The 16,295-nt window shown below is 40.3% G+C and overlaps 1 protein-coding gene across 2 annotated transcripts in view; it reads left to right on the plus strand.

The window, feature by feature from the left end:
- Positions 1-16,295, plus strand: part of si:rp71-79p20.2 (zinc finger protein 704) — a 55,370-nt gene that overhangs the window by 2,666 nt on the left and 36,409 nt on the right. For both annotated transcript variants that reach the window (XM_034696333.1, XM_034696334.1), the window contains exon 2: positions 147-379. In XM_034696333.1, coding sequence (XP_034552224.1) covers positions 147-379 — 233 coding nt within the window. The remainder of the gene's footprint in view (positions 1-146; positions 380-16,295) is intronic.

Below are 16,295 nucleotides of genomic sequence, written 5' to 3' on the forward strand. Positions count from 1 at the left end.
GGCATGACATCAGGGTTTCTGATATCAGTTTCGTGCAGCCAGAAGTCATGCAACAGCATCTCTTTTTTCCACATAAAACTTCAGAATATGCAGGCATGCATTTGCTATGTGTTCAAAAACTGATGTATCACTTCTTTATTCTCTAGACCAGCCTGGGGGACCAAAGAGACACCGGTTCCACTAGTATCCTGAAGAGGGCCAGTCCTACCCACTGCCCAGGCACAAACGGGCAGCTGCCAGGCGGCTTCATGCACTTGGACATCAGGAACCCAGGGAAACAAGCAGAGCTGGCCAGCAATGTCAGGGCTGCACAAGGGCGGAGTGTTTCTCTGACGGAGAGACAACCGCTCTCCAACCACATCCCTGTACCTAGAAACAGGTATGGAGAGGCTTTCTAGCCAAATAGTCATCTACTTCTAAATATCATTCTTTTTCAATGTTCAATAGAAGTTCAAAGACATCACCTACAGGCATTTACCAAAAAACATTCATGTTAGCCAGATATTTAATCATCTCTATGATTCTGGGGCACACAGTCTGACCTACTTTTGTGTGCATGTGCCGTTATTTCTGCGTAGCTAATTTAACTTTAGATTTGTGTTAATAAAAACAATCATTATAGGCATTTTCATACTCTACTCCAAGGAATTTACCCTCTCGCTACAGCTGGACAGTGGTCTGGGCATGAATGGTGTGGGGGCGTACTGGTCAACTGACCACATGTTTGGTGGTTCATCCAGAATATTTTTGAAATCAGCGCTGAGAGAGCCAACGAGGAGGGCCAGGATTACCCAATCACTTGATAGAAGGAGAAAGGAGTGAAAGGAAAGAAGGAATGAGGCAGTTACAGTGTTCCTGTTTTTATTTGTTTATCTAACGGGTGAATATGCTACAGTGCTTTCTTTCTACGCAGGCATTCCAATGTCTTGCCCGACTGTTAAAAGCTCAATACAACACTCTGCGTAATGTGACTGTGTGTCAGACAGCAGGGTGTACTTTCTTTCATGACATTTGCAGCTCAGTGAGTCTATAATGCATTATTTTCAAACACAGATACAATCACATTTATCCTGTGACATTTTTTTGATTGTCCTTAGGCAATCCTTCTTGTGCAAACAGACTGTTTCCCACAGAAGGAGCAGAAAATGCATCCAGGGACAAGCGCAGTGCACTGATAAGTGATTATGTAACCGTCAAGATGACTGGGAGAGGCTGTAGGTGGTGCCTAAGCATTTTTTCGTTATTACAACCCAGCTGATTGGTTAGTGCATGTGTCAAGACAGTGTCTGTCTATCAGGCGGCGTTTACACATTAACAGCATGCCTGCTGGCTTAGAGTACAGTACATTCTCAACACCGAGCAGATCTTTATTCATTCTGCATAGACTCAGGCTGTGTTTTTTGCGCAGCAATTTTAAAGCAATGTTAAGACATTCACCTTTAAACATAGATCATAAACCTATTATAGTCTGCAGAACAGGTTTCAGCTGCTGTGTGTCTGACAGTTGTGTGAAGAGATTTAGGGGGAGTTATAACTGCACTTTTTTCTTGCCTTCCTTCTCTCATCATCACATGAACTTCACCTGCCGCTGTTCATGTATGATGCAAGGGTGTGTCTCCTTGGATCATGCAAGACTGCACATGCTTTCAAACCAGAGTGATGTTTTTGTGCCACTGTAGATAACAAAGTGACTGCTCTCACCTCTACGTCCTCTACGTCTTCCACACAGATTTGAAACATCTCTGTGTCAGAGCGCTGTTGTCAAAAAAAAACACACACACACACACACACACACACACACACACACACACACACACACACACACACACACACACACACACACACACACACACTGATTTGACACTACACAGCTATGAATGAGTTGCATAACATTATATAACAGTGTGGTCCTATTAGCCAGGCCTGTCCTTTGTTCCATTGACCTTACAGATTAATCCCTGTTTTTACCTCGCTTAAATTGGCTTTTGTTTTGCAGTCGGTGACGAGAGGTTTTACACTTCCCTGACCGTTACACACCCAGCTTTCTAAAGCTTGATGAATCATGTAATCTATTTGAAGAATCAATCATAGTTGCACAAACTTTATTGAGATCATACCAGCATTGCCTGCCACATCCAGATGAATGTGCATGTGGTGTTCATCACACGTTTTCTTGAAGCACTTTGAGAAATGGGCTTCAGATGCTATTTAAACCTGTTTACAGAAACGTGGAAATCACATCAGTTTTACCTACTACTTTCACACACTTTTGTTCTGTACTGAGGCAGCTGTTTTTCTCTGAGTAATGGTAACAATGGCAAGGCTACACTAGACTTGATCCCAGTATGTTTGCACAGTTCAGTGTATATGGGTGTGACCTGATGTGCTTTTGCCGCACGCTGTGACATACTTTGGATTGTGTCAACAAACCGTTTATTCTCATCTCTTCCCAACAAGCTTAGGTAAAACTACCGCTGTGTTGCAGGATTTGTAAAGACTACTTCATTATAAGACTGTTCTGTGAGTTCTACTTGAATCTCTGTATCAGCCGTGTATTGTTTCTCACACACAATGTAATGCTTTCACACCTTGTCTTGTCAGTTTGTAAAAAGCTGCAAAGTAGGTCACAACGCGCTTTAGACAAGCCTGGGCATAGTTTTTGCAGGAAGAAAGAGGAGGAACCGATACATTCGCTTGCTCGCACAGGTTAATATTCAACCAAACACATTCAAACCTACACTGTACACTTTTATACTCCCACTCTTCTTGTTTGATTTTGCCTCACCGTGAACTAGTCTTCTCTCTTATGCATGATTTAGTTTCTCACACTCAGAAGTAGGGCTTTTTTCTACCTGTCAATGCTCACCAGTATTGGATCGAGCTCACAGATAACAGGACAAAGAGCAGCTTTGAATGACCAAATAAAAGGTCAAAGAAAATAAAGAGAGGGGGCATTTTGTTTTGATGTGAAAAGCTTCTTTCTTATCTGTCCTTGGCCAGGTACACTATCACCACTGTCTAGAAAATACTGAGTCCGCATAAACGAGACAGCAGAGCACCCAGCTGCACTGAGTGGGGGAGGTTAACATAATTACTGACCAGTCTTTGACTCAATCTGCTACAGCCTGGTTTAGACTTATGTGTGACCCTAGGCTGCAGCTGCACCACAGTGGTCTACACTGTTATGACCTCTTCATACTTGTGCGTTGTAGTTTCTGCGTCGCTCTTCAATACTTTGTGTAAATGCTGATGGGCTGTGCAATTTCTACGCTAGTCATATTAACACTTTCAAGACCTGCAGGGGATTGCGGCAACACCAGAAATGTTGTACATACAGAAATACGGTGCTACCCCGCAGACCAATCACAGGGTGTGCAGTCTGTGTTGTTTTGACGCATGACTGCATTTTTGAGGAAGTTCATCCAAGCAGCAACCTCCGGTCTGAAAATATGAGTCCAATGTGGAAGTGCTAAAAACTGCAGTTCATCAAGGATCCGCTTGAGGCTGGCTCCGGAAGTACTGGAAACCACATACACACCAATTCAATAAAGCCGATCTTAACAGCAGAAATAAACATGTTTACAGCCTGGTACAAAAGACGAGTGTAGTCTGGATAGCTCATTTCTCGATCGGCACACACTGTACGGGGTTGACTTTTTTTCAAATGCGGCAATTTTGAAGATATTGAGATTACCAGTCTTCCAATGAGAGGCACAGCTGACTTGATTGACAGGCGGGAACACTGTAGCTGTTGGCTAGGAGGCTCAAAGCCCGCCTCTTTACGTCCCAATCGCTCGACAGCAGCAATATGGCTGCCGCCGCCGATTGGCCTCAAAACAGCACTTCAGAAACAGACGGGTGACGTCACGGATACTATGTCCATATTTTATACAGTCTGTGATGCTAAAGCATGGATTTGATGCAGAAGTATAAATCAGACTTAAGACACAACGGGGAGCTGCCATGCAGACAGACAGGAGCAGGGTCCTCCACCTCTCTATCCCCCTCAGACCACCCCACCTCCAATCCGCTTCTCCCAAAAGAGACATTACAGCCAGCTGCTGAAGGTCAGAGTCAGTGGAGCAGCTACCCTCCCCCACTCCAGTCAAGTCTGGGATGGCTAACCCACATCTAGACTGCTGACATGGCATTCCAAGTGGAGAAACCAGCCGGTCCTCAGGTGTTACAAACCCTTCCATACAAACCTTGTTTGTCTGTAAAATGCACTTACATGGATTATCAGTAGCAAAATTCCGCCCAGCTTTGCTGCCCCCTTCCTGCTTCCAGACAACAAGAGGTTAAAGCTCTAGCACCGACACAGGCAGGGGTGAAAGGTCAGCCTCAATGAATGGAGTCATGGGAGAGGAGCAAGTCATATCAGGACACGAGCAGGCATCTGGCATGTCCCCTTGTTCAGCTTCAGGATCTGGGTTATGTGACAATTTCCACATAAGAATGTAGAAAACAGCACTCTTTCTTCCGTGAAGCTTTACTGCGTCCTGACTTTGAGGTCTTCTGAGGAGCAATCATAGAGCTGCAAAGACAAAAGTGATCCTATCTGTGCTTTAAGGGTGCAGCGCTGCGGCTGGCTCTGAATCACTCGGTCTCTAACGCTAATGAGGGCCTCTGGATGACGCTCTGCCTAATGGGTGAAATATCTGCTGTGTGTTTTCTGTGTGTACAATGCCCTAACGAGTCATTAATCATCCTCTGTTATGGAGTGAAGAAGAGAGCAAAATCAATTGCATAAGTGACGAGGAGAGTAGGAGGACTGAGGAATGTTTGCTGCAAACAGTCTGCTCTGTTGCAAAAGTAATGTTATGATGAAGACAAAGTTTCAAGAGTCTCCAAGATATTACGAGCCAATTCTGTGTTGACTTAAAAGCCTTTTTTTAACATCATCGCGCATGTATTGGTTGTTCGCTGTGCAGCTATCCTCAGGCAGGATGCCTCGGGACAGGGAGAGAAAGAAACACATATCAACAGGGGAAAGAAACTTGTTGCACAGCTCTGGCACTGCTGCAGTAAAATGCTTTATCGCTTGCTCACCCACACCAAAAGGCACTTACATAAGACCTCCTGTTCTGCCTCAGTAGCTTTCAGAGATGCCACAGTCAACTGTCTTCCTCTCCCTTCAACCGGTCCTTCTGTCTTTTCGACAGAGCAGCCAGCAGCTGCTCTGTGGCGTTCCCCTCTGTCGACCTTTCTCATCTTTCATCAAATCCTTACCACGTTTCTGAACCTTTGGGTCAACTCTGATCGTTTTCCAGTCGGTGACATAAAAGTTTCAGAAAGGGCCGGATTTGTTCAAACTTGTTTGCTTTGTAAACACCACACACCCCTACACTTTAATGTGTTTTATTTCGTCAATGCATCCACTTTTCTGTTGTCTCTTGGCCCTTTGTCCTCTGACCTTTTGTCTGAGGGATAACCAACGCCTAAATCCTATTCAGATTGAGGGAAGATGAAGCCCTCGGAACAATGCAGAGTCTCTCTATGCCAGGAGAGATTACTCCAATGCAAAATAATCTCAGTTCTTCTAATTCATCTGTGAAGTGTTTATTTTTCTATAACAAACATCCTTGGCATGGATTCATAAAGCAGGGATATCATAGAAAACATATTCAGGAATATTAATTAGGGATGCACAATATTGTTTTTTTGCTGATATCCGATATGCCGATATTTTACAACTCATTTAGCCGATTGCTGATACCGATCATTTTTCCACACACCTAATTGTAGAGATCACCAATTCTCTTCTGTATTGGAATTAGCGTACAGTATGATAGTGATACTCTGATCACATTTGTTATGTAATATTCACCAGCACTACAATGGCCCGTTAATCATCTGTTCTCACCTTTCATTCCACTACATGGCAGTTACTATGTAACTTGGCACATTCACAAGTAACTATTGTATCCATCTGAATCGCACTGTTCTTCATACTGTGTATGTTTGTTTAAATAACCTGGTGCAATTTTATCCGTGCAATAACTTAACTTATCTATTTATCAGATAGAAGTGTTCATAAGAAGACACAATATTTAATTTCATTTTTATGCTGACGACACACAACTATATCTCCCTGTAACACCAAACACCGCCACAAACCTCTCACTTCTCAACAACTGTCTGACAGATATAAAACTATAGATGTCAGCAAACTGAAACTCAACTCGGAAAAAACAGAAATACTAATTATTGGTCCAGAAAACATGCACCCTCCCCTCCAGTCCTCCCTTGGTTCCCTCTCACGCAATGTAAAAACAAATGTCAGAAACCACGGAGTGACCTTTGATAGCAGCGTATCCTTTGACAGACATATTAATAAAACCATCCAGTCTTGCTTTTATCACCTTACAAATATTGCCCGTATCAGATCCATGCTCACTTTCAATGACACCCAGACCATTATTCATGCTTTTATTTCTTCTAGACTAGATTATTGTAATGGGCCTTTAACAGGTTTAACACAAAAATCTCTCAATAGATTGCAACTTGTACAAAATTCAGCAGCAAGACTTTTAACTAAAACCAAGAAGAGAGAGCACATTACTCCTATTTTAATGAACCTACACTGGCTGCCCATTGCTTTTAGAATAGATTTTAAGGTTTTACTTATCACTTTTAAAGCACTTCACGGCCTGGCCCCCGAATATATATGTGATCTGCTGTCACCCTACCAGCCCAGGCGCAGCCTCAGATCCTCAGGCAGGAACCTCCTTAAAGTTCCCGCCACAAAGCTGAAGTCTAAGGGTGAGCGAGCGTTTACTGTGCAGGCTCCTCGACTGTGGAACGTGCTGCCTGAGGATCTCAGGCAAGCTACATCAGTATCTTCTTTTAAATCACAGCTGAAAACAATTTTTTATCGAAAGGCCTTCCTGTAATATTGTTTTATCCAAGATGCTACATTTATTTTTAATCTATTTTTATTCACTCATCGTTTTATTGTTTTACTGATTTTATTTGTTTTACTGATTTTATTTGTTTTACTGATTTTAATTGTTTTATTGTTTTAATTGCTTTTAGTAGTTTCTCTTTTAGCTTTTCCTCTTAAATTGTCTTGCCAGCCCATATACCCCCCCCCCCTTGCTTTTTTCTCTTTTTGTGGGTTTTTATGATGTTAAGCACTTTGTAACGTCTGTTTTGATAAGTGCTTTATAAATAAACTTTATTATTATTATTATTATTATTATTATTATTATTATTATTATTATTATTATTATTATTATTATTATTTATAGTGTGTATACATCTGTAATAGTTGCCATATTTTTTTCTACTTTATTTTATTTTATTCTATTCTTATCTATTCTATTTTATTCTATTCTATTTTATTCTATTCTATTTTATTCTATTCTACTCTATTCTATTTTTTCTATTTTATTCTATTCTATTTTATTCAATTCTATTTTATTCTATTCTATTTTATTCTATTCTATTCTATTTTTTTCGATTTCATTATTTTCAATTTTATTCTATTCTATTGTATTATATTCAATTTTATTCAATTTCATTTTATTCTATTTTATTCTCTTCTATTTTATTCTTTTTTCATTTTATTCTTCTTTATTTCATTCTATTCTATTTTAATATATTTCATTTTATTCTATTTTATTCTTTTTTATTGTATTCTATTGTATTCTATTCTATCTTCTATTTTATTTTATTCTATTTTATTCTTTTCTACTATATTTTAAATATGTTTTTTAATCATATTCTATTTTACCTTTATCATAACTATTATTATTGTTATTATATATTTTAACTATGTTAGTACATTGTTGTATTCCCCTGTCTTGTGTTGTAAGCTGCTGTAACAAAAGAATTTCCCCCACAGGGGGACCAATAAAGTATATCTTATCTTATCTTATATTCATTTCTTGTGCAAATTAGAAAAATACTTCATGCTTAAAACTGCATATTTATTTGTGACAATTGCTTTCAAACAAAACTCATACAAAAACATACATCCTACTTACTACCCAAATTGAGTTGCCCCTCTTGTATGAAATGTGCTATACAAATAAAGTTGCCTTGCCTTGCCTTAAAACTTGGATGATGCTCTCCCTGAGACAATCATAAAAACACCCACAACCAGGGCAAATTTGTCCAATTTTAGGTATGCTGATAATATCGTGCCTCCCTAAAATGAATAATGTTTCTTCTGGCAGTGAAATACAGATCTGTTCATTTAATCTTACAATCAAAGTGCCGATTAAGCGTCGAAATGTTCTCTAATCTCATTCTTAACTAACCCAGTCTGATAATGTTATTATTATGCATTAAACTGTAGATTATAACAATAACACTAATCCAGTTCCATTGCTTCTGGCAGATTAATCAACACAACAATTGATGGGGAAAAAAAACCCTGAATGTACTCTGTAATGCTCCAGTGAAACCTGATCCTTAGTGACTGAGAGAAAAAAAGCCCATTTAAATCTGAAGTAACTGTTTTCAAAATGTTCTGTAAGCCCTCAGTTTCATGGGTTTTGCTTTCCCCTGCTCTCAATTACTTATAAATATCCTCCCATACAAACAAACAACACACACACACACACACACACACACACACACACACACACACACACACACACACACACACACACACACACACACACACACACCGAACACACACACTCACATATAGCCTTGCGCAACCCTTTCATAAGTCATCCCAGGCCGCTGATGACAAGCAGTGAAATTCAGTCCAGACTGCGAGCGGAGATGAGTCTGAGAAACGCCTAACACTTTGAACAGAGCCGAGCTGAATGGCTTACATCTGTTTGATTGTTTTTGACTTTTAATTAGTGCTCAGCATGTAGTGGAAATTTTTACCACTTTCATTCTCTTGGGAATCTTTTTTCAGTTTCCTCCTCTGCTGGAAGCTATACTTACAGAAATAATACTAGTGATAAATCTCAGGCTGATTTTCTTCCCCAAATCAAAACAAGGAAACATGAATTCATCAAAGGTTTTTTATTTTTCAAATATGTACAAGTATCAAAGTGCCTTCCTTCCTGTCATGCGCCATTTAATTTTTTTCCCCTCATTTTGAACGGAAGAGGTTTCTGCATCTCAAGGAAACATCACATGTCTGCGATCTCACTTGTAACTACAGCTTTATCGGCATCCCCGTCTGTTAGTTGATACGTCGAAGAGAGTTGTTCTAAATTTCTGGCATCTCGATAGATTTTGTGTTCACACAGTTAAGTAATGTGAGCATTGACCTTTTAAAATGCCTGCGCCTGCAAGGGATTGAGTGAATCAAAGCCTGAATAAAAAAGCCAAGAGCACTGCATAGATGGAATAGCTAATACGCTGCTAGCAGCCTCATTGAAAATACATATCAAAGATCTAGCTTCAATAAACAGATTTAAAATAACATGCCACACCCAGGCTGCTAGGACCAGTGGGTCCAGTTCCTTGTAGGCTCCTTGCATGATCTGTAAGGGAGCACATCTGTGGCTAATAGGGATGTTCACAATTCATCGTATCGATCAATTGATTATTTTGTTTTTTGTGATCAGTTGTTTATTGATTATTTTACAGTGACGTTTTGCAAAACATAGCATAAGTGATGGTTCAGCCATGTCATTGACCCCCCCCCCCCCCCCCCCCCCCCCCCCCCGCACCGTATGGCAGTGTACATAGGGTAGTAATAAAAGAGGATAGGGTCATATACACCTTAGAAAAGAGAAAAGAAGAAAAGGACCCCAGATAGTAAAATAATAATGAATAAATAATAATAATAATTAAAGGTAAAAATATAATTATAATAGCAACAAAAATAATCAATTATTAATCATGATGACATTGATAATAAACTAAGAAAAATAAATATATTAATAGATAAAATCCCTCCCCCACTTGGTATCCCATTAGCAGTCTGTACATAAACTTAAACAACAATGTCAACAATGAATCAACTATCGATCAGTTGATTGTAAAGGACTTACTCAAACACATTTTTTTGTTTGGATTTTATATCGCGTGGAACAAACATCATGTGGTCTCATATTTCGTCAGCTATCAGGGAGGTGTTTTAAGTTTAAAGTATGTTTAGATGTGAATCAGCTGACTGAAGGTGTTGACGCTCAGCTGGGGGCTACAGATCATTGACAGGTCTCCATGAGCGCTTCTTTTCTCCGCCGCCGGACTGATTATAACCATGCTTTTTTTTTTTCAATAAGAACAAGTAGACAGAAAACTGGAAACTGTGAGTCTGAAATATATTTCTGCTCAGTTCCCTTGTTGAAGTCTGAGCCTTCACTTTATCAGACTGTATGTCCATGGAGATTATGAGCCTGCTCCACACGTTGATATTCAGCGTTTTACATTTTGTATGCCTCAATACGATCCGGAGATAGTCAATATGGTTAGTTATATACATTGTGTCGTGAAGGAAAATTTGATTCAGGGGAAAAAAGCATTTGGCATTGTTTTTTAAATGGAAAATGTTTACGTTTATTTGTTTATTTGTTATCATTATTATTTTTCCCAATATATGTTTTTATTATTTTAGCATTTTCAGAACAAAACAACAAAATTCAAGGGTCATTTTGTGTACAAAGCAGATTTTCAGACAAAGATATATACTGCCACACCTTACCCCAAGCATTAGCACATAATAAGCAATCCTCCAACTCCCATCCATGAAGAATGCAGGAAAAGTGATGTTGGATTTCTCATCTCTTATGTAGTTCTAGGCACCGTTTTCTTCCACTCTGAAGGGTACTGGCCTTTCAACAGTGTGTGTTTGAGATCTGAAGGTAAATAATCCAGAACAGGATTCCAGATCTTAAGGAATGAGCCTTCATTGGTCCTAAGAACTGCACTTATCCTTTCATGAGGCACAACATTGAAAATCTCCCTATACCACAGTGTTACTGACGTTTAATTTTAATGATTAATGGCTAATCAATTGTTAACATTTCCAAAGATCGATCAAGGAAAATACTTGAAATGTACATCCCTAGCGGCTAATGATGCATTTCCTCTGTCACCTCCTGAATATCACATCATGCACCAAAGTATATTTTGTGGCCCACTAATACAACCCTCTTATTGAGCATATCTTCACTATATCTTGAGAGGAGGGGGAGCACAGGGAGCGGAGGGAGCGTAGGGAGCGACAGTTTGTTGCTTTATGTGCATAAAGTTATTTTTTTAAACATTAGCTCGGGATCTGTGCTCCCCCTGCAGCTATAAACTTGTTTTAAAAAGATAAAGATAGACATTTAACATAGCTTTTCTGTTATGACAAGCTAAACCTCACAAATCCGGTTGTTTTATACCTATGCAGGATCTCCACTGGTCCTGCGGAGTATGTTTCAAATGTAACTGTAAACGGGTTTCTAAAGGGGTTGGTAGGATAGAGAGTTTTTAGCCTTTTAGTCTCTTTAAATAGGAGCAAAAACACACCCTGGACTCTCTTTTGAAAGCTGCCAAGATAACGAGGAGATTTCCGGCCTCGTGGGAAGTCAGAAAGTATCCCTGCTATAAGTTAGTGGTGGCGGCTTCCAGCACCAACATACCGCTGCACAAAGCATTGAGTGTGTGAGGCAGTCCAGTCTAGTCAGGTGGAGAGCAGGGCACCGGCATCGGTCCCAGAAACTCCAAAAGCTGGTCCAGAGACCGTGTGGATACTGAGATCATTTCACAATGGAGTTATTCTTGCTGTTGTCTGATCAGCTGCATTTCCACCCACACTTGTTTTCATCCAAAGAAGGAAATGGGCACATTTTTGTCTTGTTGTTTGGTTGACATACAATACGCATTGGTGCTGTCCCTTCGATCCAGACATATTTCAGGAGGTTTCTGTTGCTGTGATTTATGCTGAGGGCAAGGATAATCTTCAGTCCCTTGACTGAAAGCATTTGCTTTTCCTCTTTCTCGTCCAATCTGCCTCAATCCAGTTTGACCAAGAATCAACACTACGGTCATGAGATATTTATACTACCTCTTGTTTATTTTGTGTTTTGTTCGCTATAATTATACCATGAGGAAATTGTGGAACCACAAAGGAAGAGTCAGAGAGAGAGACAGAGAGAGAGAGAGAGAGAGAGAGAGAGAGAGAGGGGAAGGGAAGGGAAGGGCATAGCATATTGCATTATGTTCCCCTCATCTCCTTCTAGTTATAACTCCATAAATAAATCAGGAAGTGTCATTTTCCTACCTGATACCGTACTTGACATTTCTATTTTTACTTCAAATCTGCATTTTTCATCCCTCCGTCACTGTATTCTCAGTCTGCTGTCAGTCATGTGACATCCATGACACACATCATACTGAAATCCTTCATAAGCATGTTCCCTTTGAGGTTTCATTACTACCACCTCATCATTTTTTCAGTTAACACGTGGCATGTGTTATAAGATTGCAGGAAATGTAATCAAGATGTTGGTTGTAGTTAAGAGGCTTTAACTGAGTGATAACAATATTGTCCTCTTAAGCTGTCAGAGAGAAAGTGGGAGGTTAAACAGGGATCTCTGTACCTCTGTGAGTTCAGCAAGACCTGGGAGAGTTATACATTTTATAGGCCTGCTGAGCAGCTGTGTGTGTCTCTGGTTTCACTTCAGCACTCCTTAATAGGGGAATCATATCTGCTCTTTTACACTCGGCCAGATTTACAAGAGAATGTAAACTAAAGGGGACTCAAGGATCCGTGTTTTGTGCGTGTGAAGGGTTGTGGTATGTTTGGTATTTCTCAGAGTGTGTGTGTTTTAAGCCTCTGAAGCTTCACGAGCTTAACACAACGCTCCTGTCAGAGCAACACTGTCTTTAACACCGTCCTCACTACTGAAGCTGCCGTCACAAGACACTTTCTATCTGCTGATGCTAAGACTTCTGAAGGTCAAAGATGAATGAGGTTAATGAGGTAGATAGAAATGTATTGCGTAACATTTATTAAGAACTTCTGGAACAGCAGTGTTGGAGACAATCGACAGAAAAGGTCAGTTAACTTGTTTTGATGCTTCTAACTGGATCACATGTCCGACATCAGCAGATTTAATTTCCTAAAAAAAGCATGAAGATGGAACTGTAAATTTTAAATCAAATGTTCTCGCAGACAAGTCGCCATTTCTGCCATTTATTCATAAACCGTAGTTGCAATTATATAACCTTCCTGAGTCAGCAGTTTTTAAGGTTTTGCAATAATAAGCAAACCCATCTGTGTGTGTGTGTGTGTGTGTGTGTGTGTGTGTGTGTGTGTGTGTGTGTGTGTGTGTGTGTGTGTGTGTGTGTGTGTAATTGATTGTGCGTGTCTTCGACTCTGCAAGTGAAGACTGTTGGCTGTGGAAAGGCCTAACTGTTCGACAGAAAAACACTCGAGTCTCACAAGGCATGACTTTCCCTGTGCCAGGGCTGCTCGCTGTGTCTGGCATGCTCTCCCATCTGTCTGTTTGTCTGCTCAGGAGAAAGAGTCTGCCCTCATCTGACCATTGCCCAGCTTTGGCCCTGTTAGAAAATGCACAACTCACACAGGGAGCCCCACCAGTTGCATCTAACTGGCAGTCCTTTTCATCCCTTTTAGTGAAACACAGCCACTATATTTCAACATGTTTGTACTAGAGATGTACATTTCAAGTATTTTTCCGTGATCGATCTTTGGAAATGTTAACAGTCATTTATAGATTAATCATAACAAAAAAAAAACGGAAATGTTTTCCATGTCAAAAACAATGCCAAATGAGTTTTTTCCCCTGAATCAAATTTTCCTTTTTTTTTTTTAGATTTTTTTTAATTTGATTTAATTGTAAAGGGACCATGTACAATATTTAACATAAATGTCACCATTTGATGCATTGTACCAGAGTTAGCTTAAAGCTAATTTACATCTGCAGTCCCTTGGCAGGTCACCATTAAAACATCACATTGTTAAAACGCATGCATGCACGCACACACACACACACGCACGCACACAAACACAAACACAAACACAAACACAAACAAAAATACTCAAACAATACTGTATATCAAATTAAAATTATGAAATTACTGGTTGCAGTGTTGAGTGTCCTTTAGCAGACTTTTCAGTTTGGTTTTGAAGCTGCTGAGAGAATTACAGTTCTTAATATCCTCCGGTAAGGTGTTCCACTGAGTTGTGGCTTTCACAGAAAAAGCCGACTGCTCAAAGGCAGTACGGCGAAAGGGTACATTGCAATGACACAATGTATATAACTGACTGTATTAAACAGCTACGGATCATATTGAGGTGTTCAAAATGTTAAACACGCTGAATATCAACATGTGGAGCAGGCTCAGAAACTCCACAGTCATAAAGTGAAGGCTCAGACTTCTACAAGGGAACTGAACAGAAACATATTTCAGACTCACAGTATCCAGTTTTCTGTCTACTAGTTCTTATTGAGTAAAATAAGCATGTGAATGTGGTCAGGTGTCAGCCGGGAGCACAACTGGGTCATAATCAGTCCAGCGGCAGAGAAAAAAAGCGCTCGTGGAAACCTGTCACTCAGCCGCAGCCCCCAGCCGAGAGTCTCCGCTGTGTGTAACACCTTCAGTCAGCTGATTCACATCGAAACATGCTTTAAACTTAAAACACCTCCCTGATAGCTGAATGAAATCTGAGACCACATGATGTTTGTTCCACGTGATATAAAATCGAATAAAAAAAACGTGTTTGAGTACGTTCTTAACAATCAATTAAACGATAGTCGATTAATGGTTAACATCCCTAGTTTGTACATTTAAAAAAACTATCAGTGTGGGACTGAGTCAGGGTTTAATGTCCTCTCGGATGTGTCAGTGATGAGCAGCTCTCTGTCTTCCACAGCTGTCTTGAAGTAGACGATCGGTTTTATCATCATGATCTCTCTTGTGTCTCCATGATGTGCTTTAATTGCCTCCATTCATCTTATTAAGTATCCCACTGCTGGCAGTGCGAGGCGATAGAGGAGCCATTTTCCTTCCCTTATCCTCCTTATCCCCTAGAGTGTCACTGCCTCCTCCTGTAGGATGCTAAAACACTGATAGCAACGAGTATGGTGAATTGCTTTTACAGGCACAGAGCCAGAGGATCCTCTGGGGGACCTACATTTTAGTCAGAATCAAGCGGCAACCTCCGGTCTAAAAATATGAGTCCAACGCGGAAGTGCTAAAAACTGCAGTTCATTGAGCATCCGCTTGAGGCTGGCTACGGAAGTACCGGAAGTCACATACACACCAATTCAAACAAGACGATCTTTACAGCTGAAATAAACATGTTTACAGCCTGGTACAGAAGACGAGTGTAGTCTGGCTAGCTCATTTCTCGATCGGCACACACTGTAGGGGGGATGAATTATTTTAAATATTGAGATTACGAGTCTTCCAATGAGAGGCACAGCTGACTTGATTGTTAGGCGGGAACACTGTAGCTGTTGGCTAGGAGGCTCAAAGCCCACCTCTTTACGTCACAATCACTTGACGGCAGCAATTTGGCTGCCGCTGACGATTTGCCTCAAAACAGTGCTTCAGAAACAGATGGGTGATGTCACGGATCCTCCGTCCATATTTTATACAGTCTATGGTACCGCTGCATTCCTATGAAGAAGTGTGACCTTGAGTGAACTGGTTTTCATTGTGGAGATGTGAAACTTCCAAGTAATGCACAGAAAGGGGATATATATAGTCTCTCCACTGCTTTATAATGAACATATAAAGATATTTTTATGAGAGTTTCGACATGTATCCATGCAAAGTGTTACTAACAAACATATATCATAGACACTGTAAAGGTTTTTATGAACCGTCTTTGTTAAAGTGTTTTTAAATGCCCTACTCATTCAAGCATACTTTAAACTGGTTAAAATTGGAGATTTGTGTTATGACAAGATGCAAGATCCTACATCTAGATCAGTTTTTTTTTGTAGTTTTGATTTTGCTACTCAGGCATCAGCGTAGTGAGCGTTACTGCTGGCTTACTTCTCACATCACACACTCTCAAAAATCTGCAGCCAATCTTCCCCTAACTGATCTTCTCCTCCTTTGAGCTCTTTCTTGTAATGAGATCCAGTCCCCTCACTTTCTCTTTCTAGAAAAAGATACTGATCAGTTTATTTTACTGGCTTAGGTCTTTGTCTGTCTGTAGCTGCCCTGCAGATATTTGGCTTCGTGAGAGTAAGTAGAGCAAAGTGGCTTAGAAACAGCACTGGTTAGCTTGCGCAAAACACAGGAAACCAGGCAAAGGCCTGCTCTGGCTTGTGATGGCAGAAGGGCAAATGTGAAGAGCAGTGAGAGAAAGAGAGAGAGAGAGAGAGAGGGAGGGAGGGAGGGAGGGAGTG

This window comes from Notolabrus celidotus, chromosome 11 (genome assembly GCF_009762535.1).
Source record: "Notolabrus celidotus isolate fNotCel1 chromosome 11, fNotCel1.pri, whole genome shotgun sequence".
In the NCBI taxonomy this organism is placed as follows: domain Eukaryota; kingdom Metazoa; phylum Chordata; class Actinopteri; order Labriformes; family Labridae; genus Notolabrus; species Notolabrus celidotus.